This window comes from Rana temporaria, chromosome 9 (genome assembly GCF_905171775.1).
Source record: "Rana temporaria chromosome 9, aRanTem1.1, whole genome shotgun sequence".
Lineage (NCBI taxonomy): Eukaryota > Metazoa > Chordata > Amphibia > Anura > Ranidae > Rana > Rana temporaria.
This window is the reverse complement of record NC_053497.1, coordinates 89128699-89155366: the sequence shown is the minus strand read 5'-3', so window position 1 is coordinate 89155366 and position 26668 is coordinate 89128699. Positions and strand designations below refer to the sequence as shown.

The 26668-nt window shown below is 42.3% G+C and overlaps 1 protein-coding gene across 3 annotated transcripts in view; it reads right to left on the bottom strand.

The window, feature by feature from the left end:
• AMMECR1 (AMMECR nuclear protein 1) overlaps nucleotides 1–26668 on the bottom strand; it is a 95916-nt gene that overhangs the window by 21067 nt on the left and 48181 nt on the right. For 2 of the 3 annotated variants that reach the window (XM_040323884.1, XM_040323883.1), the window contains exons 3-5: nucleotides 23202–23316; nucleotides 9267–9357; nucleotides 542–638 (exon numbers count right to left, since the gene is read on the bottom strand). In XM_040323884.1, coding sequence (XP_040179818.1) covers nucleotides 542–638; nucleotides 9267–9357; nucleotides 23202–23316 — 303 coding nt within the window. Of the gene's footprint in view, nucleotides 1–541; nucleotides 639–1456; nucleotides 1990–9266; nucleotides 9358–23201; nucleotides 23317–26668 lie in introns of those variants that run through there. The other variant, XM_040323885.1, reaches the window with a different exon arrangement.

Here is a 26668-nt window from a genome sequence, read left to right as displayed (position 1 = left end):
TTAATATCTCAACTTAAAAACATATCTAACCACCAAGGATGAGCTCTGGCGTGTTCGCATGGTACACGTGCAGAGTCTGCCAGGAAGTTGGCACGGCGCTGCGCTAATCACAGCCAGGGAGACATTTCCCGATCTCTGCAGCCGAGCACCAGGACAACGTTTTCCTGGCTGTGATTAGCGCAGCGCCATGCCGACTTCCTGGCAGACTCTGCACGTGTACCATGCGAACACGCCAGAGCTCATCCTTACTAACCACGTGTGTGCGTATATTTTTTTTAACACACACACACAAACAGTGTTCTCGTATGAAGATGGCGTGACTGCATTAGGCATTCACCTGTTTGAGATTCCAGTTTAGTGCACAGGAAGTTACAAGAAAAATGGATTATTGGCAGGATCAACAAGGTATTTTCTCTGTATTTGCAGAAAATGTACTTGGCCAGAAAAAAAGTAAATGAACACAGCCACCACATCCAAGGACTCAACCTGAAGAAAATACATTTTTGACTGGAGTTCATCTTTCATTATCTGCTCGTCATACCTGGTCAGTTTAATAGTTTTCCTGAAGTCATTACTGATTGCAGCTTTGTATCCACCTTTCCTCAATAAGGAATCAATAGTTTGTATGTGGTCCCAACCTGCAACAAAACATAAAAGCCAGTGTTTGTGGGGTATGTAGGTCTTGGCATACTTTAAAGGTTTTATCTGGTTTAAAAGTATATGCTAGGCAAAAACCTTTTCTAGTTTGGGTCAACATGTGGAAATATAACGTGTCAAGTTTTTACCCTCACTTCTCGTCACTAAACTAAGAAAGAAGCATGTAACTGGCATATCTGACAGATGTTTTAGCCTTCTACTACTCTTTCACACTGGGGCGGGGGTAAAGCGATATACGGCTGCAAGAGAGGCACTTTTACCCCGCCCCCCCCAGCAGCCGAGAAAGGGTTAAAACCACTGCTGCTGAGGCACGTTGCCGGCGGTATAGCCGCAGTGCTCCATTGATTTCAATGGGCAGGAGCGGTATACACACCGCTCCAAAGATGCTGCTAGTAGGACTTTTACAATCCTGCTGGCGCACCGCTCAAGTGTGAAAACCCTCTGGGCTTTCACACTAGACAGACAGCAGCGGCTATTTCAGGTCAATTTGCAGGTACTATTTTTAACGTTCTAGCGCCTGCAAAGCGACCCAGTGTGAAAGGGGTCCAATAGAGTCTATGGAGGTTATTTACTAAAGGCAAATCTACTTTGCACTACAAGTACAAAACTACAAGTGAAAAGTGCACTTGGAAGTGCAATCGCTGTAGATCCGAGGACGACATGCAAGGAAAATAAAAACGCATTTTAGCTTGCACATGATTGAATAAAATCAGAGCTTCCCCTCATTTCAGATCTACCCCCTCAGATTTACATCAACTGCACTTCCAGTGCAAATTCAAGTGCACTTTGCACTAGTAGTTTGCATTTGTAGTGCAAAGTGAATTAGCCTTTTGTAAATAACCCCCTATGTCTGCTGTTGGAGAGATATCCTCAAAGAAAGGTAAATCCAACAGCCATGGATAGGAGTAAAAACCATGACAGGGGTTCTACACCCTCCCCAATTTTATTGCAAATATTTGAGGAAATTGTGCATATTCTGCAAGAGGAGACCCCAATACACTTATCTATAGATCTTACACTATATATATCCGAAGCACAATATATGGGCTCATCTACAGCGGCCCAAACTGCTTTTCCAAGTACTTAAACCATTCACCAAAAGAACTATAGAGGCCCTGGGATTGACTGCTCTTCCAATAAATATATATACACACACACACAATCTGACAAATATCTCCAACTACCTTGTGTCTTGTTACTGTGCTCAGTCTTGCGCCATGGTGCACGACCTGTGATATGAAATGGTCTTCCACAACCTTACCTTAGTAGCAAGTTGCTCCTCACCAAGCTTTAAACCTCCTACACAGCTGTGTTTCAACGACCATTTCAAAACTACATATGAAATTGATGATTATTAGCACCTGCTTGGTATAATTGGTTAATCATAAAAAACTCTAATCCTACAAAATCCCTGACTTTGGGCAAGTAAGTGCAAGAAATGGACTACTAAAAAGGGGTAGTCACACCAAATATTGATTTGATTAAAAATAGTCTGTTCAATCATTTTGTAAATTGGTAAAAAGAAAGGATTTAAAATATATTATATCTCATTATACAGTATTCCTTCACACCAGCCTAAAACTTTCGCACAGTAATGTATGTATTTGACTGTATAATGGCCATGACATAGTAGTGTGTACTTGGCAAAAAATGTTGCCAGTGGAATTGAACCATCATACATAATGGCCAGTAGAGCTTGCAGGCACAGCAGGTTGCAAGTCAATTTTTTTTTTTAGATATATACAAAAATTTCAAAAACGTGTCAACTAGAAATGCTAGTCTAGTGGAAGCAATGCATTCTTTTGCACATTGATGGCATTTTCTTCCATAAACGGCTATGCCATAATACAGTACAGTTTTCATTAAACAAATTCAAAACCATCAGTAATCTAAACCTCATTCACACCAGGTGGCATTTTTGTGCTCTGTACAGGGTGGCCTGCTCATTTCAATAAGCTGCCCGACACTTGACAAAGCAGCTCAAGTATCTGAGTTTTGATGCGTCTGCTGAGTTTTTTCACATGCTAGCTGCATTTGGGGTGCCATTAACTATGAATGTTACTGCAATCGTGACATGCTTTTTTGTACACATGAATGCGCACTTTTTACGCTACTGTAGAAAGAATGCAGTCTGAGGTGGATTAAACTAAAATCTTGACCATGTATCCTTGCATGTTACAATGAACCGTTTTAAGCCTCGTACACACAGACTTCCATCGGACAAATCCATGGATTTTTGTCCGAAGAACGTTGTCCTTAAACTTGGTATGCATACAGACGCGGAACATTTTCAGCCAACAAACACGAACGTAATGACGTACTGTGTGGTTTTTCAGCTCTATAGAGTCACCCTTTGGGCAACTTCTGCTAATGTTGTCTTATGGTTAGCATTGCTTCTGAGCATGCGTGTTTGTACTTTGGATTTTAGTCTGACAGATTTGTGTACACACAATTGGATGATCTGACCCAACACATTTGTTGGACAATTTGAGAGCATGCACACCCAACATTTGTCGTAAATTCTGACAATTGTCGGAATATCCGATCGTGTGTACGGGCCTTTAGATCGACTGACCCTTGAATGTGAAACTTTGGCTAAATTCAAACACACACAATAACACTGCGGGAGGCATTTGCTGATTTGGGGGGGGGGGGGGGGGGGGGGATGTAGCAATTTTCTTTATTTTCACCTATGGTGGAAGAAAAGAAAATTGAATCTATGGGTTGCTTAAGACTGGACAGAAGTCAAGGCCTGTAAATGCTGCATGCCAGAGGCCAAAGAGCTCCCTGGGTACACAGTAGAATATTCATAATATAATATAATAGAATTGTCTGTACCAAAACCAGGGAAAAGTTGATACTAGCGCTATCCAGGACAGTACTGGTGAAGGGGGTTAGAAAACATCAATTCTTTAGCCAAAGGTTAAATGACTGACACGGATAAGTCTACTCAATCCATAGTCACTACAGAGCAGGGAAAACCAAGTACAAACAGATGAATGTACATGATGAACTGAACAAGAAGATGCTATAGACTACTTACAAACTGAGAAAGAGTCCAAGAAAGTTCAAACAGTATTAAACCCAAAAATGTATTATACGACAGCTTACCAATCCTTAGATGTGGTGGCTGTATCAGTTTTTTTCTTTGACCTTTTCCCCGTTTTCACCTGTTGAACTGGCCAGTAACATACCTCCTGTATTGGTGGAGACAACTCTGGATGAAGGAGCACAGGAGGCACAGAAGATAGCAGAATTGTCAGTCTGGGGGGGGGTAGTGTTAAATGTATTAGCAGATTTAGATTACATTAACAAAATTAAAGCCAAACGCCAGCTCACAATTTATAATTCGTTTTTGGGAAGAATTTCTGGCATTGAGGATTAAAACCGTGCAGGTCCAGCCTCCCAACTGGGGCAGCCAAGTTTCAGAAGTCAGATATTGCAGAAGAGGCACACTCGCTCTTGCAGGCATACAATAAAAATGGGACAATCCGAGTACAAAAGTTTCTCCAGAACCAAAAAAGTAAACTATAGCCATTCTTATAGAAGTTGTATGCTCTGCTTGGCTTTGGAGCAGCCTGACCAGTCTGCTCACCAGAGTATCCAGCATGGGATCTTATAAATTCACAAACCCAGTCAACACTTTCACTTGTTGAGCCTGTCCTATATGAGCACTGGTCTTGCCCCAAGGGGATATCTCCTCCAAAGCATTTTGCCCAACAGTATCCCAAGTGCGCACTTCTTGTGGTAGATCCCATACTCTCATGCTCTCAAGAAGGATAATCCTGTGTTTAAAGATCCAGCAGACAAGAGGTTAGAGGCACTCTAAATCACGCTTCTCCCTGGCAGTTCCCATCATGCAACCTGCCGGTTTCACTGCCGTCTGACCCAAACATATGGACATGGCCTTGGTACCTTAAGTATGCCTCTAGTGTAATGTCTAGTGTCAACTGAAATTTCCTGGTGCAGTCATCTTCTCCAGCCAAGTTCATAGGAGCCCATGGCTTAAATGCTCGTCGTTAGATGAGCTCAAAACGCATTGAGAAGTTACCTTTACATAGCGAACACTTGTTTGGTCCCACCTTGGACAAACATCAAAGTTACAGGCACAGGTACTCTCCTCCCCCAAAAGGAGCAGGCTATTGCCTCCTTAAGCAGGTCTTTCACTCCTGATGTTAGGAAGCTGTCCTTTCATCTCTCTTCCAACAGCAAGTCTAAGACAGGAACTTTTGTAAAAAGACATGGCCCTCCAAGCCAGCCAGGCAATGGGGAGCTCCCCAGTAATCCGAGTGTGGGAGGAAGTTTGTCAGTCTTACTGGTTTTCTAGTCCCAACAAATCCCAAACTTGTGGGTTCAGTGTACTATCCTGGGGCCCGGAGTCCCAGCTGTAGAGTCACAGTGCCTCTACCCGGCTTCACACTTTAAAACATGGCCCATACATAGCCTCTTCATGGGTGGGTCTCCTGAACGCTGCACAATAGGTTTTGTGCTTTGACCCAAATTTTATTTTCCTGCTTCCTACAGTGAAATGATTTCAGAGTGTATTCAAAATTCTTTACATTCTCAAAGCCCAAAGTAGTAGTTTTACATTCTGCACCTTAAAGTTCTCAAATTGTTCTACGGGTAAAAAAAGTATTGCGTAGAGAATGGCAGGCTAGTCATTTCCCTTCCATTTTTTTGGGGCCTCCCTATACATGAGGTATGCGTACCTACACATTCCCATTTTTGCACAAAAACATGTAGTGAGTGACCAGCATAATCAGTTTGTACCCCTTCTATCTGATCTATGGGCATTCGAGTTTTCACCAAGGTGCTTGCCTTTATTTTGGCTCGCCTCTGCTCAATGCTTGAAAGATTCATATTGTGGGGCATCTGGAAGATCTTTTGCTGAAGAATCGGTAATCCCGTTACTGACAGCCAACAACAACTCTGCAGAGTTTTGGGTGGATCCGAATTCTGTGGAAGTTATTGTAGGACTAAACAAGTTGGAGTTTATGGACTTCGATAAGCCATATCCAAGATTTTACTACCCCGAGACAAATCTTTGTCAGTCTGTGCCTAAATTAGGTTATTGGGTCTCATGGTTGCCACCTTAGACCACTTTAGACCATTGCAGAGCAACATTCTGGTAGCGTGGGTCAGACTCTCGCTTGTGTCTGTGGAACCATCCCATGCATCCGACTTCCGGGGGCCAGACTTTAGCATGGTGGGTTTACAACCCAGTGCTGGAGTCAAGGGAAGATTTTTTTTTCTCCACAATCATGAAAGATTCTCATGATTGCCAGTTTGTCGGTCTGGGGGGCAGCCCTCAACACCCTCTTGGTGCAGGGGACATGGTCATAAAAGAAAGTCTTTCCATCAACATTCTGGAACCCGTGGGCGATTACATTGTCCCTTCTAGACTAGATTCCTCTTCTGTAAGGACACCCAATGATCATCTAGTTGGATAATGCCATGCCTGGGGTATAAATCAATCATCCATCAAGAAGGCATCAGGAATCATGCAGTTCTCTTTGGCAGAACCTCACATTCCATTCCAGTCTACCATTCACATTAAAAAGGCAAAGAAAATTGGACAGCGGACTCGGTCAACATCTAGATCTGGGGCAATGGGCCCACCCATCTCAAGGACTTGCCATCAGTTTCGCCCAATATATGCATTTCCACTCCAAGATTCTTCTTTGCAAGCTTAAGACAGATTGCTTTCTGTTGATTTTCATTGCCCCAAGAGGACCGGGTGCTCAGACGTCCGGCAGATGCTTTGTGGGTACTTCTGGATTATCCAGACCTCTAGTCCCAAGAGTCAGTGTTAAAACCACCCATTCAAAGCTATTAGGGATATTCCCTTGTCTGATCTTTCATGCAAGGTGGCCTTTATTGCAGCTATAACCTCTGTGGGTACAGTGTCTGAAGTAGCAGCCTTATCCTAGAAGTCGTCTTAGTTTTGTACGTGGACAAAAATGTCTTGAGGCGCAAGGTGGTCTCCACGTTATGGTCCATTTCTCTACACTGGTTGAATGTTGTGCTTGCTGTGAGTTTACCTCTCCATTGCTGGATTCTATTCAGAAGTCAGATGCCCTCTTTGTGCCTCAGGGCTCATGGAATCCACCTACATCTTGTTCCACCATTGTGATTTATCATCAAAACCTATAGTTTTAAGCATAGGGTTGCTCATTTCCAGCATTGGGACACTCTACTTGACCCGTTTGTGTCTGAAGAGCCTTTAAGCATTCGATTCTCAGATTGACAAGGCTGCCACTTGGGCTTCTGTTCATGCAATTGTTACATTTTACCAGGTGAATGTTCAGGCCCCCTCTGATTTGGACATAACGTGAAACTCAGTCGTTCTAAGTTTTTAAGCCTTTTTGAACAGCTTTGTTATGTAGACCTGCCGACATTGTTTTTCATGCTGCCCACCCCTCAAGCTGGACTGCTTTTTGATCTCCCATTAGTAAAGATGTTTTCTTTTCAACCCAGCGATCTGACGTTGGTACAGCAATCTCCCTAGCTGAGCTGTTGTGTTCTGACAGTGAAATGGCCTCTGCGCCAGAACACGTCAATCAGCGCTCTAAGCGCCAATTGGTTGCTGGCTTTCCAGCATGCTTGTATGACAGAAGCTGGCCTAACAGCTGGCTTCTGTCAGGGCGGCTGCCATACACAGGCCAAATGTCAGACGTTTTTATAGAACCGCCTGGCATTCAGCCTGTGTACAGGGCTTAAGGCTATCTGTTCAGTACTGTATGATCAGAAAATAAACATTTACCCCATCAGTAAAATCTTTCTGGAGTACAGTAGAGGACTCTCTCCTCTTATGACCTTTTATGCCTGCTACAAAACAGAGGCTAGCCAGGAGTGGGGGGGAGATAGATATATATAGATATATAGATATATAGATATACACACACACACCCCACAGTGTCTAGTCAACAAAAGGCAGGTGCATATAACCCAACTGTTTCAATTTAAAGAGGCCCATGTTCTTTACTGTACTACAAGAAACTGATTTAAATTGGCAAGTTAAAAAAAAAAAAAAAAAAAAAAAAAAATCAATCCTATTTTCGCCCTTTTTGTAGACTATTTTTGGAGTAACCGGTATATTAGATACTTCATCTCCCTCTGTGTATGACCTACAATGCTTCTTTACCTAGTGCTTCATTAAACTGCATAGTTAAACCACCTTAACACCAGCATGTTTAATCTTTTTTTTATTGTGGAAACAAGATCACCTTGGTGCATCTACTTTCTAAAACAAGAGTAATTTTGGGGGTGTTTATACGGTCCTGACATTTTTAGTTGGTGTGCCTTATAACAAAGAGAAAACAGTTTCTTTAAAACATTAAAGGCCCCTTTCACATGTACAGATCCTGTGTGTATCCGCTTGATCAGCAGGGACCGCCCTGTCAGATCTCCGCTCTCCCCTATCCGCTCTGCAGACGGATGGAAAAATAGGATTTTCCTCCGTCTGCCGAACCGGAGGATTGCGGACACCGATGACATCGGGTGTCAATGGATGTTTATCCGCGAACACCCGCTATCTCATAGGGATTAATGTATGTCCCTTTTTCAGCACTAAAAATGGTCTGGCAGTGAATGGGGTATATACGCAAGTATGAATAAAAATAAAGTATACATACATATACATTCTTGCTACAGCAGTATTTTATCTCCCCCCCCCCTTATCTTAATATAGATATGTCATCTCAGATATATTGTGAACAGTACGCTCTCCATGCTGGATGCAACTCATTTATCAAGGGTGCTAGCTGCAACTTCTTACATACAGAGCACCACTAGAGGGATAATTTGCAGATCTGTATAAAGAACACCATCATGGAAATATGGTACAGCAAGCGAGCCCCAAGAATGTATACCAATATCTTCTGCAAATCGTGGGGAGCACACATTATTGAAGCTATTTGACCAACATATACCTGTAATCAGGCTTTTAGGCAAGTTGTAATATGTTTTGTTTTCAGAACTAGTCAAGCAAGGGCATCTAAAAATTATAGTTTGAATCCAAGTTCAGTACAACTAAGCAAGAATATATACTATAAGGTTCATGCCATTACCTTTACAATCTAACCACCTCTCCGTTTGCATCCGATTTAATTACCAAATTGCCTGACATCTGGGCTACACTCTGCCAAGCTGCCATTTTCCCTGCCAAATGAAAGCATTTGTGGCCATTTTGGGCACTCTTGGTGAACAGAGTGCAATCAGGTGGGTGGACGTAGGCTCAAACATAAGATATTAAAGGCTTTTCTAGAGTTGCACTATATCAGACACACAGATGAGTTTTTTCTGGATGACATAATGTGCATCTTGTAGTATCCGCTACTAGGCAGGGTTTTTACAAATCTAAATGGTTGACAGCCTCCCTTAAAACAATTACTAGCCTTACAGTGGAAGCAAACTACTGCATTTTAAAAACAGAAAACATTGACAAAATAATTCAAATTTAAGATAGAAGCCTTACAATTATCTGATCCACCATCTGACATCAATGCAAGGTCACATATTGTATTTCTGGTTTGTATGCAATTTGTGTTTTTTTGTTTTGTTTTTTTAACTCTTTAACCAATTGTTATGAAATAAAGTACATCAATGACCTTGCTCCTTTGCAACCTCCGGTAAGTACGTGGCGGTTCTTTTGGATCCTTTTTCATTGATGAATTCTATTCTAATGCCATGTACACCCACCTGAAAGAAACCGGTAGTTTGGTTAGTACATTGCAGCAGAGATAATATAACAATTATTCTAGAGCTGCGTGGAAGGTCAAAGAATTTTGGCCCTTTATTTCCTTTGCTTGTCCTTTGGAAGTTAATGCTGCAAAATAAAAAAGGAGTTTATATGTTAAACTGGAGGTACAAAGATTGCAAAGCTGAATTGTCTGCAAAAAAAAGTGATTGAGAAGTGATGTGCTACACTCTGGGGGGGGGGGGGGTTTAAATGCTCATCTTGATCTAGTGTACCATTAAAAAAGGCACAGACTTGCCTCCAATGATCTTTAATGTGGGCAGGCCCCTTGTGTCCTCACTTACAATGCTGAACTGATGAGGACATTAGGGTGCCTACAACTTTTTGCAGAGCACCAAAGTAAAACTGCATTTAAAAAAAAAAAAAAAAAAAAAAAAAAAGCACCCTAAACAAAAATTTAGTTCAGCTTTAAATCATGTATGATGCTCAGTAACAATGGAGGTAACCGAGGACAAGCAAAAAATTTCAGAAAATTAAGTCTATCGCTTTGTTTTGTACCTCACACTATACTGTACATATAGTGGTCTTTAATCTAACAGATAAAGCCCTGCTTCATTTGAATGTCTGATACAAAACAAAATGTACTAAATCAGAAATAGGCATTACACCAAGAAAGAACAAAAGCATAACATGGTAGACTTTTTATACCATTCAGGAATACATGAAGACAAACTTCCTAAACTTTTTTGCACAATATTACTTGCTATACTAGAGAAAAAATTTTTTTTGTCAAACTTGTTTGACTTTCAATGTTTTTCAGATATCCATTTTAGCCTGCGGCGCCTTCTTTAACCACTTAACCCCCAGACCATACCACACTGCGTCGCTTAAACTGACAATTGCGCGGTCGTGTGACGTGGCTCCCAAACAAAATTGGCGTCCTTTTTTTGGGACCATTGGCATTTTTATAGCGATCAGTGCTATAAAAATGCATTGATTACTATAAAAATGCCACTGGCGGGGAAGTGGTTAACACTAGGGGGCAGGGAAGGGGTTAAGTATGTTCCCTTGGTGTTCTAATTGAAGGGGGGGTGGACTGACATGGGGAAATGACTGATCGCTGTTCATACATTGTATGAACAGACGGTCAGGCATTTCTCCCCTGACAGGACCGGGAGCTGTGCGCTTACACACACAGCTCTGTAACGAGCGATCGCGGGTGCCCGGCGGTGATCGCACGCGCGTCGGATCAGGGACCAGCGGCGGTGCGTGCCTCCGGCAGCGCGCACGCGCCACTAGTGGCCGCTTTGCGAGCCGACGTAGATCTACGTGCTCTCAAGCAGGGGAGCCGACCTGCCGCCATATAACTGCAGCGGCTGGTCGGCAAGTAGTTAAATCCCCTGCACATGAGGTTACACTATGGTAGTGCTCACAGACGGAGGTCAAGCTGTATGGAAGTTGGGCTGGAGCAGTAAGGGTCAATGGAAACAATCTGTGCAAGCTCTGGAACACCTACCAAATAGATGGTTTGGTGGCCTAAAAAAAAGTGACATTTCCACAATTGTAAAACTAAAGTGTAACTCCAAGTGTAACGATTTTCCACTTTACTGAAAATAGGCACCACTTCAACACCAAGGCCCCTTTCACACGATCGGACTGTTCAGGTCCGCTTGTCAGTTTTGTCGGCGGACCTGAACGGCCACTCCATGCAATCCTATGGAGCGTCGGATGTCAGCGGACACATGTCCACTGACATCCGATAAAATCAGACTTCTGGTTATTCATGGCGGATCGGATGAGATCTGATGAAATAGGACATGCTGTCAGTTTTTATCAGATCTCTCTATAGGAGACCGCAGCGCTGCACAAGCCCCTACCCACGCAGAGAGTGACTTCTCTGCCGGCTCAGTGGAGAGATCTCCCATTGAGCTGGCGTACTCCATAGCGACGGAGTCCGTCTCGTGTGAAAGAGGCCTAAACCTATAAAAAAATAAAAATAAAATAAAAAAAAGATTATGCGAGTATGGATAAAAATATATGACTAAAACATATCTGAGGGCATGTACTTTTGAGGTTATTTTACAAGTCTGCAGAAAAGCGTTTACAACAAAAATAAATAAAAGCCATTTATTAATTTGAAAGCATATATATGTAATCTCTCTTGTGAAAGTGCATTTTTTCTGAAAGTACTTTTCCTTTTGTTTGCTTCTAGATTTCTTTATGTGTACAGGTGATCTGTTACCTACTTAGGGTTGGGTGTGCTTATTAATTGGCTTTCACCCACCATTGGTTAACAGTGGTCACATGTGTTTTTACAAGAATCATACATTTTAGTGTGTTTTAATCACATATCAGCCATGACTAAGCACTGAAATATTGTGAAACGCGTCGGCTGTCCCTTTTTGCTGTGTTTGGTGATGCATGCCCATTTTTACTAATAGACAACTTTTGAAGTTTCCTTGGAGTGCGGCTGTCCATCTTTTTTGAAACTCTACACTGTATAGTAATAGGAGCAAAAGCCACCCTAAACAGAACATGCACAACATGTTCACTAAATCACCTCCAGTTACAAACATTTGACTTTTATCCATGCAAAACACAATACAACTTAAAATCGGAGTTGCAGCCTTTTTTATGCTTATTAAAAGTTAGCAGCTACAAAAAGTGTAGCTGCTGGCTTTTAATAGACACTTACCTGCTCCATTGTCCAGTGACGCGCCCACCCGGAGCGTCATTCATCTCACCCCCCCCCCCCCTCTCCGCTGGTGCCTCCATTTAGACTGTGGGCACCAGGCCATGACAACTTTCGGCTTCACGGCCAAGCACTCACTGCGCATGCGCGAGCCACGCTCTAGGAGTGGACAGGCGATCGCCTACAGGGAGGGGCCACCTAAGGCAATATGACGAGTCACCCAAGCAGTCCCTGGGTGGAAGGGGGACAGGAAGTCCCACTCCTAACGAATCCCCCACTCCCCCCCTAAAAAAATTATGTGGCATGCAAGGGGGCGAGGAGTGGTTTAAGCGAAAGTTCCACTTTGGGTGGAACTACGCTTTAACCAATCTTTTTCTTCAACACAGGAGGAACATACAGTACAGTATTCTTACTACAGAACAGTACAGCAATATGAGCTATTGCTCATATTTTGATCATTATGTGAATAAATGGTTGTGGAATGAATTCTGATGTTCCATTTCTTATGGCGATATATTTGATACAAGAGTGCTTTGGATTGCAAGCATGCTTCTGGAACAAATTATGCTCACAGACCAAGGTATTACTGTATAGCAAAGCTCAACGGGTTAATAATTCAATAGCATTAGTTAGTAAACACCAGAGTTGTATTTAACAGACCGATATTCCTGGAATGCTGACAGCTTACTTTAGAATTTGAGAGATAGAGAGTACATGGACACAACAAAGACAAGACATTTGAGAAAGCACATAACTTTCAACTCTGTAGGATGAAACCTTATGGCATAAATGATAGAGCTGACTAGAGCTGCACGATCAATCATCAAGAATCGTTAGCCAAGGTTATCAGCGGTGTACCCCAAGGTTCAGTGCTGGGACCCTTACTTTTTAATATATTTATAAATGATATTGGGTCCGAGATCAAATGTAACATTCCTGTCTTTGCAGATGACACCAAGCTATGCAGTGGAATAACGACCTTGCAGGAGGTTTCCAATTTACAAGCCGACCTCAATGACTTGTCTAATTGGGCGACTAAGTGGCAGATGAGGTTTAATTAGGGTTGTCCCGATACCACTTTTTTAGGACCGAGTACAAGTACCGATACTTTTTTTCAAGTACTCGCCGATACAGGGACACATTTAAAAAAAAAAGTATCGGTAACGGAATGACCCGTGACACCCAAAGACTTTGTGAGGATGGAGGATACTCCTGTGTCAGCGTCACTGATAACTCTTGGGTCTGAGTCCACTCTGTGCCCTTTGGGCATGGGGTGGCAAGTGAATCATAATTCATGTATTACATTAGATGGGACATCACTGATCGTTCGTATTGCAGGATTTTGAGACACTGCAAGATGTTGGAACCAACCAGTCAATAGTGACTCATCTCTCTGTGAAGACGTTAAATAAGTGTTAAATAAGGCTAGCTTTTGAAAGGCCTTTAATTGTGTGATAACACTGTCTAAAACCTATTGATGCTCAGAGGTGTGAATAGGTGTCAAGCTCCATGCAGAGACGAAACGTCTGCCTAGGAAACTCAGTGTGTGATGGGTTTGTTTGTTTTGTTGTTATTAATTAAGGAATGTTTAGTAATTGGCCTTAGTGTGTGATTAGGGGGGTGGAGTTCTCATTGTTGCTTTAATGCCTTGTACTGTAAAAAAAAAGCTGAGAAGAAACCATTAAAGTATCATTACATTTGGAACAAGTACAGAGCTGCGTCTCGTCTTGATTCTGGGCAAAATGGGATCGGGTCCTGTCGGTTGGAGTGTCGATAAGCTGTCGTGACTGGGATGGAAGGTCGTAAACAGTGGTGACGTTACAGTCCCCATATGCAGCCATGTCCCCCCACATATCCAGCCATGTCCCCCCACATATCCAGCCATGTCCCCCCACATATCCAGCCATGTCCCCCCACATATCCAGCCATGTCCCCCCACATACCTAGATGCCGCCGCCGCCCCCTGCATGGTTAATCAGCGCGCAAGGAACATTACAGCTTTCATTTGAATAGCTGTAGTGTTCCCCGCTGCGACACTCCCCCTTGCTCGGGATTGGACAGATCACCCGAGCAAGGGGGAGTGTCTATACGCGGCGCAGCGGGAAACACTACAGCTATTCAAATGAAAGCTGTAATGTTCCCCGCACGCTGCTTAACCAGGCGGCGGCGTTGTTGCGGTATGCGGCGGGGGGGGGCGAGTATCGGATGAGGCATCGGGGGCATTTGCGGGAGTACAAGTACTCCCGCAAATACTCGGTATCGGGACAACCCTAGGTTTAATGTTGATAAATGTAAAGTTATGCACTTAAGGACTAAGAATATGCATGCATCATACATGCTAGGGGGGGGGGGGGGGAGTACAACTGGGGGGATCTGTAGTGGAGAAGAATCTGGGGGTTTTTAGTTGATCATAAGCTCAATAATGGCATGCAATGCCAAACTGCGGTTTCCAAAGCGAGCAAAGTCCTTTCTTGTATAGAGGAGGTATGGACAGAGATATCATTTTGCCCCTGTACAAATCATTAGTAAGACCTCATCTGGAATATGCAGTTCAGTTTTGGGCACCAGTTCTCAAAAAGGATATCGGGGAACTAGAGAAAGTGAAGAGAAGGGCAACCAAACTGATAAGAGGCATGGAGGAGCTGAGCTATGAGCAAAGATTAGAACTAAATCTATTCTCTCTTGAGAAGAGGAGAATTAGGGGGGATATGATCAACATGTACAAATATATAAGAGGTCCATACAGTGAACTTGGTGTTGAGTTATTCACTTTACGGTCAACACTGAGGACAAGGGGGCACTCTTTACATCTAGAGGAAAAGAGATTTCACCTCCAAATACGGAAAGGTTTTTTCACAGTAAGAGGTTCTGGCCAGCTCAGTAGATTGCTTTAAGAAAGGCCTGGATACTTTCCTAAATGTACAGAATATAAAACCGAGTACTAAGATTTGTAGGTAAAGTTGATCCAGGGTAAATCCGATTGCCTCTCGGGGGGGGGGGGGGGGGGGGGGGAATCAGGAAGGATTTTTTTCCCCTGCTGTAGCAAATTGGATCTCATGCTCTGCTGGGGTTTTTTGCCTTCCTCTGGATCAACTGTGGGTATGGAGTTGGGTGTATGGGATTGTAGTGTGTTTTTTATTTTGTTTGTTTATTTTTATGTGGTTGAACTGGATGGACTTGTGTCTTTTTTCAACCCGACTATGTAACTATGTTATCACGATCTTTTTCCATTGCAATTCTTGACACAGGGTTTCACTATCTTTGACATGAAAATAATTTTCTCTCTGCACTTTGGTATGCAAAGAATTTCCTGTCTGCTCTCAGCCAAAAGTTAAAGTCTGGGCAACCTGCCAAGTTTTGAAAACATTCTTTATCAGTGGAAACATTGTATCATATTGACTTGTACATCAAAGGAATAAACTTCTGTATGTAAATTAGGAACGTTTAACCCAGGTATCGACAAATCCCGGGCGCCAGGTAGCCATGGCGACTAGAAATAGTGTCCTGGCGACTTGGCTTGGAAGGTTTTTTTGTGAGCTGGCGCCATCTGGTGGTGGCCGTTGGTATTACAAGTTAAGCATTACAAGTTAAACAGCAATTCTAATGTCATTTTTCACTATTTTCACTGCCATCTTTTTCCCTCTAATTAGAACCCCCAAACATTTTATGTATTTTTTATCCTAACACCCTAGAGAATAAAATGGCAATCGTTGCAATACTCTGTCACGCCGTATTTGCACAGCGGTCTTACAAGCACAGTTTTTTTGGGAAAAAATTACACTTTTTAATTAAAAAAAAATAAGACAACGGTAAAGTTATCCCCATTTTTTTTTAATATTATGAGAGATAATGTTACACCGAGTAAATTCATACCCAACATGTCACGCTTCAAAATTGCGTTTGAACACCGTTTACATATGCGGGCGCTGCTCACGTATGTGTTCGCTTCTGCGCGCAAGCTCGTCGGGACGGGGTGCGTTTTCTGGCTCCTAACTTTTTTAGCTGGCTCCTAGATTCCAAGCAAATTTGTCAACCCCTGGTTTAACCACTTAAACACCAAACTTTTCTGACAGCTCTTTTCAAGTTAAAATCATTTTTTTTTTGCTAGAAAATTACTTGGAACCCCCAAACATATAATTTTTTAGTAGAGACCCTAGAGAATAAAATGGCGGTTGCTGCAAAATTTTATGTTGCACTGTATTTGCGCAGCAGTCTTTTTAAATGCAATTTTTTGGGAAACACTTTAATGCATTTTAAAAAAAACTAGCCAGTAAAGTTAGCCCATTTTTTTTTTATAAATGTAAAAGATTTTACGCCGAGAGAATCGTGATATTCATTCTAAGCAAAAAAAAATCATGATTCTCATTTTGGCCAGAATCGTGCAGCTCTAGAGCTGACCCATTCACAGTGATCAAATGACCCACAAGCCAGTTTACATGACATGCATATCCATTATCCAGGGAATTAATGGCAAAATCATCATTACTGTCTTATAAGCCAATAGTAGTAGACAGAACAAACCTACTGTACATTAATCCTTACCGCTGTAACAATTAAGATGAACAGCGTGTCTAATAAACTCATCAGAACATTCAATGTTTTAGTATGCAGACTGTTTTCCTAATCCAACTTAATGTAAAAACTGTTGTGCAATCTTTCCACGTGAGGCCACCCTAAACAGAATGTACAACATAACATTGTTCACTAAATCGCCTCTAGTTACAAACATTTGACCTTTAGCCATGCAACACACAATACAACTGAACTTACACCAAAGCATAGCCACCCCTACTGGACAGGATGTGTCACAACAGATAATACATTCATTACTTAAACGCAGGGTGCCAAAAACAGGGTGGGGTTTTAAAAAAAAAAAAAAAACACACCACACACGATTTTTTAAATTTAAATTAGATCTTTATCAAATTTATTTTAATGAAAAGCGTTTGGGGTAAATATCTATCCGAAGATAGTTTTCTATTTAAAATACATGAATTTAGTTCATTCCGGATGAAATTGAGTTTTGTGTAGCATGAGGCTGTATATTGCACAATATTTACATTTTTGGTAAAAAACTAATTTTAATAAATCCAAGCTCCGCAAGCTGAGATGACATGCACTGCATTGATGCATTCACACAATTTCACAGTAACCATGAGATAAAACAAGGTTCAGGAATAATTCTTTATCCCATTGCTTTGCAAATCTGTAAACCTATGTACACTACAAACTGTATGATTGTTTGAAGAGAAATGCACCTGTACCAGGCTCTACAAGTGGGGAGGAAGGGGAAAACAGTAAAAATGAAAGCGAAACCTCCTAACCAACTTATAAACCTTGTGATCTTTCTGTACATACCTTGGAGTGCTTAATTCCTCCCTTATGGAGCAAAATGGCAGCAGGCCGTAAAAGGAGATCCAGTATGGGAATATTTACTAACCTGAAAGCTTATTATTCTAAAGATGAAATCTTTATTTTGTTTTCAAATATTAAAAACTACCAGCAAGAATGAGTCTTTACATTTAAAAAGGAGCATCTGTCATTTATAGGGGTGCAACAGATCAAAAACCTTGCGGTTCGGATCGTTCCTTGGGTCAGAGTCATGGATCGGATAATTTTTCGGACCACCACCATATATAGTCCCCACTGTAATGTCCACATCTACCCCACTGTAATATCCACATCTCCGCCAGCGCGCCGCTTTGGGGAGCTCACCTAGGCCGCTGCTCAGGAGCTAGGCCGAAGCCGCTGCCTTTCCTATGGCCACAATCCGTGGATTGCAAGGTGTGCCGATCCGAACACGGCGACCCGTTCGTATCATGGATCAATGACGATCCGTTGCACCCCGTCATTTCAGATCCACGATGGCAGCTCCTGTTAGCGGGCATCCACTCACCTGCTGCCACCATGTCCCTCACCTTGTTGTCTAACTGCTGCATTACCAGCCCTTCTATTAATGTAATTAGGACTGTCGGTGAGTCAACAGCAGGAGAGAGATGACAGTTGCTCTTTTAAAATCAACTTGATTTTAAATCTTCATTTTTAATCAAGCCTTTTTACTAGTATTTAAATCATGGATTAAAAATAGACTCGATATAACAGATCCACCTGTAGCAAAGCCCCGCCTCCCACTCGGTTCATTGGCTCACTGGCTGTGATTTACAGCCAATGAGGAAAGGGAGTCCCGGGACAGCCAAGGCTCACATGCAGATCGATGGACCGAGAGGGGGCCTCAGGTGTGTATTAGAGGGGCTGTGGAGGGGGGAGCAGCACATTAAAAAAAAAAAAAAAAACCCTTCAGCCTTTACAGCCACCTTAAAGTGGTTGTAAACCCACTATTTTGACTTTTACTTACAGGTAAGCCTATAACAAGGCTTACCTGTAGGTAAGGAGAATATCTCCTAAACCTACACGTTTAGGAGATATTCCCCTCGCAATGCAAAAAAAAAAAAAAAAAAAAACAGTTTATGCGGTTTACAACCGCTTTAAGGGTGGGTGTCATAACAGCTTAACCACCTATTTTTCTAGCCAAACCACAAGTACATATCTGGCAGATGCACCAATACATAGTAGCGGAGGTTGAAAAAAAAGACAAGTCCAACCTATGTGTGATTATAGGTCAGTAGTACATTGTACAGTTGTGGCCAAAAGTTTTGGGAATGACACAAATTAGTTTTCACAAAGTTTGCTGATAAACTGCTTTTAGATCTTTGTTTCCGTTGTTTTTGTGATGTAGTGAAAATTACACGCACTTCATACGTTTCAAAGGCTTTTATCGACAATTACATGACATTTATGCAAAGAGTCAGTATTTGCAGTGTTGGCCCTTCTTTTTCAGGACCTCTGCAATTCGACTGGGCATGCTCTCAATCAACTTCTGGGCCAATTCCTGACTGATAGCAACCCATTCTTTCATAATCACTTCTTGGACTTTGTCAGAATTAATGGGTTTTTGTTTGTCCACCCGCCTCTTGAGGATGGACCACAAGTTCTCAATGGGATTAAGATCTGGGGAGTTTCCAGGCCATGGACACAAAATGTCAACTTTTGGTCCCCGAGCCACTTTTGCCTTATGGCACGGTGCTCCATCGTGCTGGAAAATGCATTGTTCTTCACCAAACTGTTGTTGGATTGTTGGAAGAAGTTGCTGTTGGAGGATGTTTTGGTACCATTCTTTATTCATGGCTGTTTTTGGGCAAAATTGTGAGTGAGCCCACTCCCTTGGATGAGAAGCAACCCCACACATGAATGGTCTCAGGATGCTTTACTGTTGGCATGACACAGGACTGATGGTAGCACTCACCTTTTCTTCTCCGGACAAGCCTTTTACCTGAAGCCCCAATCGGAAAGAGGCTTCATCGGAGAATATGACTTTGCCCCAGTCCTCAGCAGTCCATTCACCATATTTTCTGCAGAAGATCAGTCTGTCTCTGATGTTTTTTTGGAGAGAAGTGGCTTCTTTGCTGCCCTTCTTGACACCAGGCCATCTTCCAAAAGTCTTCGCCTCACTGTGCGTGCAGATGCGCTCACACCTGCCTGCTTCCATTCCTGAGCAAGCTCTGCACTGGTGGCACTCCGATCCCGCAGCTAAATACTCTTTAGGAGACGGTCCTGGCACTTGGTGGACTTTCTTGGGCACCCTGAAGCCTTCTTCACAAATCCAGTGGAAAAAAAAAATTATGGGATCAAGTAAAATTTTCATGGCAAAGAGAAACTTTGCAATTAATTGCAATTCGTCTGATCACTCTTCATAACATTCTGGAGTATATGCAATTTCCCATCTCAAAAACTGAGGCAGCAGACTTTGTAGAAATTAGTATTTGTGTCATTCTCAAAAGTTTTGGCCATGGCTGTATATCCCTGTATGTTGTGGTCGTTCAGGTGCTTTTTTAATAGTTTTTTAAAGCCATCGATGCTCCCCGCTGAAACCACCACCTCTGAAAGGAAATTCCACATCCTTGCCGCTCTTGCAGTAAAGAACCCTCTATGCAGTTTAAGGTTAAACCTCTTTTCTTCTAATGTTAATGAGTGGCCACGCGTCTTGACCACTGAACTCCCGGACCATATTGCTGGTCAAAGACCAGAGCACTTTTTGCGATTCGGCACTGCGTCGCTTTAACTGACAATTGCGGTTGTGCGACGTGGCTCCCAAGCAAATTTGGCGTCTTTTCCCACAAATAGAGCTTTCTTTTGGTGGTATTTGATAACCTCTGCGGTTTTTAGTTTTTGCGCTATAAAACAAAAATAGAGCGACAATTTGGAAAAAAATATAATTTTTTACTTTTTGCTAGAATATCCTCCAAAAATATATTAAAAAAAATTGTTTCCTCAAGTTTAGGCCGATATGTATGCTACATTTTTTTTTTTTTTTTTTTTACTAAAAATATCGCAATAAGCGTTTATTGATTGGTTTGTGCAAAAGTTATAGCGTTTACAAAATAGGGGGTAGTTTTAATGGAATTTTTATTATTTTTTTTTACTAGTAATGGCGGCGATCAGCCATTTTTTTCGGTACAGCGACATTATGGCGGACACTTCACACATTTTTGGGACCATTGGCATTTTTATAGCGATCAGTGCTAAAAAAAATGCATTGGATTACTATAAAAATGCCACTGGCAGGGAAGGGGTTAACACTAGGGGGCAGGGAAGGGGTTAAGTATGTTCCATGGGTGTGTTCTAACTGTGGGGGGGGGTGGACTAACTTGGGGAAATGACTGATCGCTGTTCATACATTATATGAACAGACGGTCAGGCATTTCTCCCCTGACAGGACCGGGAGCTGTGTGTTTACACACACAGCTGCCGGTCCCCGCTCTGTAACGAGCGATCGCGGGTGCCCGGCGGTGATCGTGCCCGCCGGGCACGGGAGTCGGGAGCAAGCGTGCCCCTATTGGCTGCTGGGCGAGGCGACGTATAGCTACGTCCTCTCGCCCAGCAGAGCCGACCTGCCGCCCTATAACTGCAGCGGCTGGTCGGCAAGCAGTTAAACTCCATTCTGCAAAAAAGTTTTATCCCTATTGTGGGGTCATCAGTATAGTATTCGTACATTGAACTTATATCCCCTTTCAAGAGTCTTGTCTCCAGAGAGATCAAGTTCAGTGCTCACAACCTTTCTTCATAACCAATATCCTCCAGACCCTTTATTAGCTTTGGTGTCCTTTGTACTCGCTAATTTCCAGTACATCGTTCTAGAGGACTGGTGCCCCAAACTGGAAAGCATAATCCAGGTGAGGCCGGACCAGAGTATTGTAGAGTGGGAGAATTATTGCTTTATCTCTGGAGTCTATCCTTTTTAGTGCATGCCAATATTATGTTGCTTTGTTAGCAGCAGCTGCCATTGCCGAGCCCATCTACTAGGACCCCCGCATCCTTTTCCATCCTAGATTCCCCCCAGAGGTTCACCCCCAAGTGAGTAGATTGCATTCAAATTTTTGCCACCCAAAATGCATTTTACATTTTTCCACATTAAACCTCATTTGCCATGTAGCTGCCCACCCCATTAATTTGTTTAGTTCTTCTTGCAAGGTTTCCACATCCTGCAGAGAAGTTATTGCCCAATCAATGCAAGACTTCCATTTCATAAGAGACATTAAAATTCATTATCCACGCTAATAAGAAAATAGCAGATGTTACATAGATGCATGCATTTTTCATGGTATTCCTCGTCGTCTTACAGTGCAGGTTCACACTTGTGCTATGCGGGAACACTGCGAAACCACTGCAGGTTCCCGCATCACACGGCAGCTCACACTGCCGTATGCAAACTGTGGGGTGCGTCAATACATTGTTAATGACCCCCCCCTATTTTAGATCGCATATGGCACTGTGAACTGACCGTTTGGACATGAATTGGATCGCATGGGTGTGAACATCCATGCAATCCGATTCTGGTGCGAACCTAAAAAGGGTGCTGTGCGAGTAGAGTCCGAATGCGATGCCAGCCATACTATCAGTAGTGCAAATCACATGCGATCTTGCACCACACAGCAGCGTGAACCGTCACTAAAGCTGAATTGTTGCATGTGTGTTGTAGTGCTCACATGTAGATGTTAAAGGGCCTATATACTTTATTTCCTTTAAACATCAAACTGCTGTGAAGCATAGATGTAAACCAGGAAAAGAATGAGACCTCTGATGAGTTTTGCTGCATCAAAAGAGCCAAGTGTAAAAAAAGCCCTCAAGGGGACAGTCAGCTGAGTCAGTAATGCGAGCATAAACTTCCATGGCCAAGCAAATTATATAGTGGCAGGGGGCGATTGGAGGCAGGGCAGAGGGTGGGGATGGAGACAGGGGCTGTTGGTGGCACCACAGGGGGGAGATTGGAGGCAGGGGGGAGATTGGAGGCAGGGGGGGGGGTGACTAAATAATTTGCCCTTATTATATCGAAAATAACAAAAATGTTTTTTTTGCCTTAATATCTACCTTAAATCACATTGCTATTTGCCTAGCGTACTTGTTTGTAGCCTAAATACTGAAATTCGCACCTAAAAATGTAATTTAGTAACTTTTGTAAAATGCCAGTAAATTTCGGGTGTTGCGCCAGTAAATTTCAATCTGGTAGGTTGGCAACACTGATCTGCACTCAGGACACTTCCAGGAGTTTTGGATGCATGTGTTCCCTGCCACATTCTGATTCTTTCCTCTGAAATCCTGCGTCACTGCAGGACTCAACATTAACATGGGGGTCAGGAAAGACTCAGCATACGACTGGGGACAGAGGCATCTGACATTCCTGGAATCAAAGTACCAAGGTGATTTCCTGAGGCTACAGCAATGAAACAAAGGAGAGGCAGGAGAAATGGGTTACCAAAAAGGTGAGTTTATGTTGTCATCTATTACAGAAGATTTCTTCGATTTGGCACAGCAAAAAAAAAAACTGGCACAGCATTGGCATGGAGTTTACACACTACTTTGCAGAATAAAAGAAAAACAAAATACACAAACAACTTCCCAAATAAGCCTACAAACGATTGTGTTAGACTGCGTGCTGCTTAGTGGGGCAGAAGCGGATTAAATATATAAATAAAGATTCACTCAGCTCCATAGCCAGGCAATTTAAATACTGATTCGCTCATCTCTACTCTTGAATATAAAGCAACTGACAAATCTGTTGACTAACACTGCAAAAACAGCTTGCTCAGCTTTTCTTACCTCCCAGTCCAAGTAATCACATACATCTTCAAAGTTTGTAAGCAGAGACACTGAGCAGAATAGCCGTGGCAGCTCATCCCTCGTCATTGGGGGAAAACGGCTATCTTTAAGGGCACTGAAATGATCAAGAAAAAATATTCTTTAAATAACCACAGCCAAATTAAAAAGAAAAATACATAAAATGAGCTGTAGAAAGTAGCAATTGTAACTCAATAGAAGGTACCTATGGGAGAGTTGCTGACGAGCAGACACTTTCAATCGTAACATATTATCTATATCAGTTGTCTCCAAACTGTGGCCCGAGGACTGGATGTGGCCCTTTACTTGCCTTTGTCCGGCCCTTGTGGCACCATAGCTTTCATTGACGCCAAACAGTGATGCACTATATCCTCCCACCAATTCCAATAATAGTGTATAATTTCCCCCCACTGACACCAACAATGGTGCACTGTTCCAGCCACTAATACCAGTGATGGGACAATATTCCTCCTGACCACATTTTAAATCCCATGGACCACCAAGCCCGAGACATTGTGGGCTTCAATCCATGCTGTGGCATGGTCTACACACATTGACTACAGTCCAGTCCTCCCAAAATCTGAAAGGCAAGAAACTGGCCATTTGTTTAGGAAGTTTGGAGACACCCGATTTAGATAATGCATAAGAACCGGAGTAAAACTGACTGGCTGCTGCGCATGTATTCTTGCTACAGTTCAATTAAACTGACCTCTGTGCCCAATCACAGAATCTGAAGGCACAATTTTGTGCACGTCTAACAGAGGTGCAGCTAAAGGTCACAAGCATTCTGTTAAATCAGATACATCTCAATCTGGTGGCTACCTTTTCATCCTCCATGAGCATACAATAAACCTATAAGCTCAATATGCCAAGTAACAGTAGTAAATGTAACACGAAAGAAAGAAAACTGGATTACACTTGCTGTTAAATTTCTTTGAGTTCACTTCAGGACAAGAAAGACTGTAGCGTTATACTGTCGCCAACAGGAAAAATTGACACTGGCTTTCAATATCCCTGCCAACAACTGCCTAGTCTTAAAGCAAAGCCATCCAAAAGCAATCCAGAGAGGTATGCAACATAAGGCTATGTCTAGGTCTGGACCCAGAAACTTCAACTCCTTACTCTGTTTCAGTGACAATTTATGAAGTTTCAGGATCCATGTGAACAAATACATTTTCTGGAAAGTCAAAGCCACTTTGGCTGTCTGCCCATGCCAACTGTTGCCAAAATGGGAGGCTGTCCAAGGAACCAAGGAAGACAGCGAGCAAAAATCCAGTTTTAAGACCTGGCATACCTCCTTCTGCACCCATGTAAATGCAATTTGTCTAAACAGCTTCAATGGTTAACAAATTTCCCTTACTCCTCGTGGTGCATTATTTTGCTGGGGAAGGGGCAAACTTTGAAAGTAAGACCTTGCAGGTGAACTGAAAAACTAGCTTGGAGGGCCCAGCAGAAGTGGAGACTACGCATAGAAAACTTGGTTCTGCATGTCAGAAATCAGAAATGGAAATGAAGGCAAAGCAAAAAAAATAAAAAAATGATTGAGATTATTTAGATAGAGATATAAAGTATTCACAATAGATGCACCGATTTTTTTTAGTACATGATGCCAATTACCGATACCTAAAGAAAAGAAAGGAGGGCGCACCGACCTTGTGCATTACCACTTAAAATTTTATTAAAAAACAGAATAAAAAAAGTGAGTAGGACCATTGCTTTTTTATTCTGTTAGTAAAATTATAAGTGGTAATGCACAAGGTCGGTGCGCCCTCCTTTCTTTTCTGTTTTAGCCATATGAACACCCTTTGTTCTGTGGAGGGCTGCAAGACTTCAGACTTCGCCGTTAGACTATACTGCTGTACCCGGTTTGGCGAAACACCAGAGCTCAGGAGGCTTTTTGTGTTATAATTACCGATACCTACCACAGCAGCTTTGTTCATTTTCAGCTGTTGGCAGTGGCACAAAGCATTAACCACTTAAGGACATACGTCGGCAGAATGGCACGGCCGGGCACAAAGACGTACTTGTACGTCACCTTTAAGTGCCCAGCCATGGGTCCTAAGGTCCGGGACCCGATCGCAGCCGGAGTCCCTTGATCGGTCACAGGAGCTGAAGAACGGGGAGAGGTGTGTGTAAACACACCTTCCCCGTTCTTCACAGTGTCACTGATCGTCTGTTCCCTGATATAGGGAAAGATGATCAGTGACGTCACAAGTCCAGTCCCGCCCCCTACAGTTAGAAACACACAAGGTAATTTTTTATAGCACTTTTTGCTGTGAAAATGACAAATGGTCCCAAAAGTGTCAAAATTGTCCGATGTGTCCTCCATAATGTCAGTCACGGAAAAAAAAAAAAAAAAAAAAACGCTGTTCGCCACCATTGGTTGTAAAAAAAATAAATAAAAAAAAATAAAAAAAGATTAATAAAAATGCCATAAAAATATCCCCTATCTTGTAAACGCTATAAATTGTGCGCAAACCAATCGCTTATTGCGATTTTTTACCAAAAATAGGTAGAAGAATACGTATCGGCTTAAACTGAGGGAAAAAAACGTTTTTATATTTTTTTGGGGGATATTTATTATAGCAAAAAGTAAAAAATATTGCATTTTTTTTTTTTAAAACGCCGCTCTATTTTTGTTTATAGCGCAAAAACTAAAAACCGCAGAGGTGATCAAATACCACCAAAAGAAAGCTCTATTTGTGGGGAAAAAAAGGACACCAATTTTATTTGGGAGCCACATCGCACGACCGCGCAATTGTCAGTTAAAGCGACGCAGTGCCGAATCGCAAAAATGGGCCTTTAACCACTTAAGACCCGGGCCAATATGTAGGTAAAGTATTTACAAATTAAAAGTTTTCACTATATGCTTTTTTTAAATGTGAAACGTGTAAATATATGTTAAAGTTTTGAATATTAACAAACAAAAGCAAACAAAAAAAAAAAGTTAGTTTATAAAAATAGAATTGAAAAAAAAAATTCAAAAAAACTCAGCAGGAAAAAGGAGTAAGGAGTTAGAGGCAGATTACAGTAATTTAAGTGCCAATAAGGGGTTAAACAGTGGTTTCTTTAAAACGGACTTCATCCCTTTGATCTGTGAATGAACAGAAAGATACAAAAAGTAACAAGGTTCCTTTTTATGTCAGACCCCTTTCACACTGGGGCGGTTTGCAGGCGCTATTGCGCTAAAAAATAGCGTTTGCAAACCGACCTGAAACAGCGGCTGCTGTTTCTTTAGTGTGAAAGCCCTGAGGGCTTTTACACTGGAGCAGTGTGCTAGCAGGACTGCTCCAAAAGTCCTGCTAGTCGCATCTTTGGAGCGGTGAAGGAGCGGTCTTTACCTCTCCTTCCAAATGAAAACAATGGGAAACCGCCGCTATACCGCCAGCAATGGGAAACCGCAACTTTTCCTGCCGGCAATGGACCCCTTTTCGACCACTAGTAGGTAG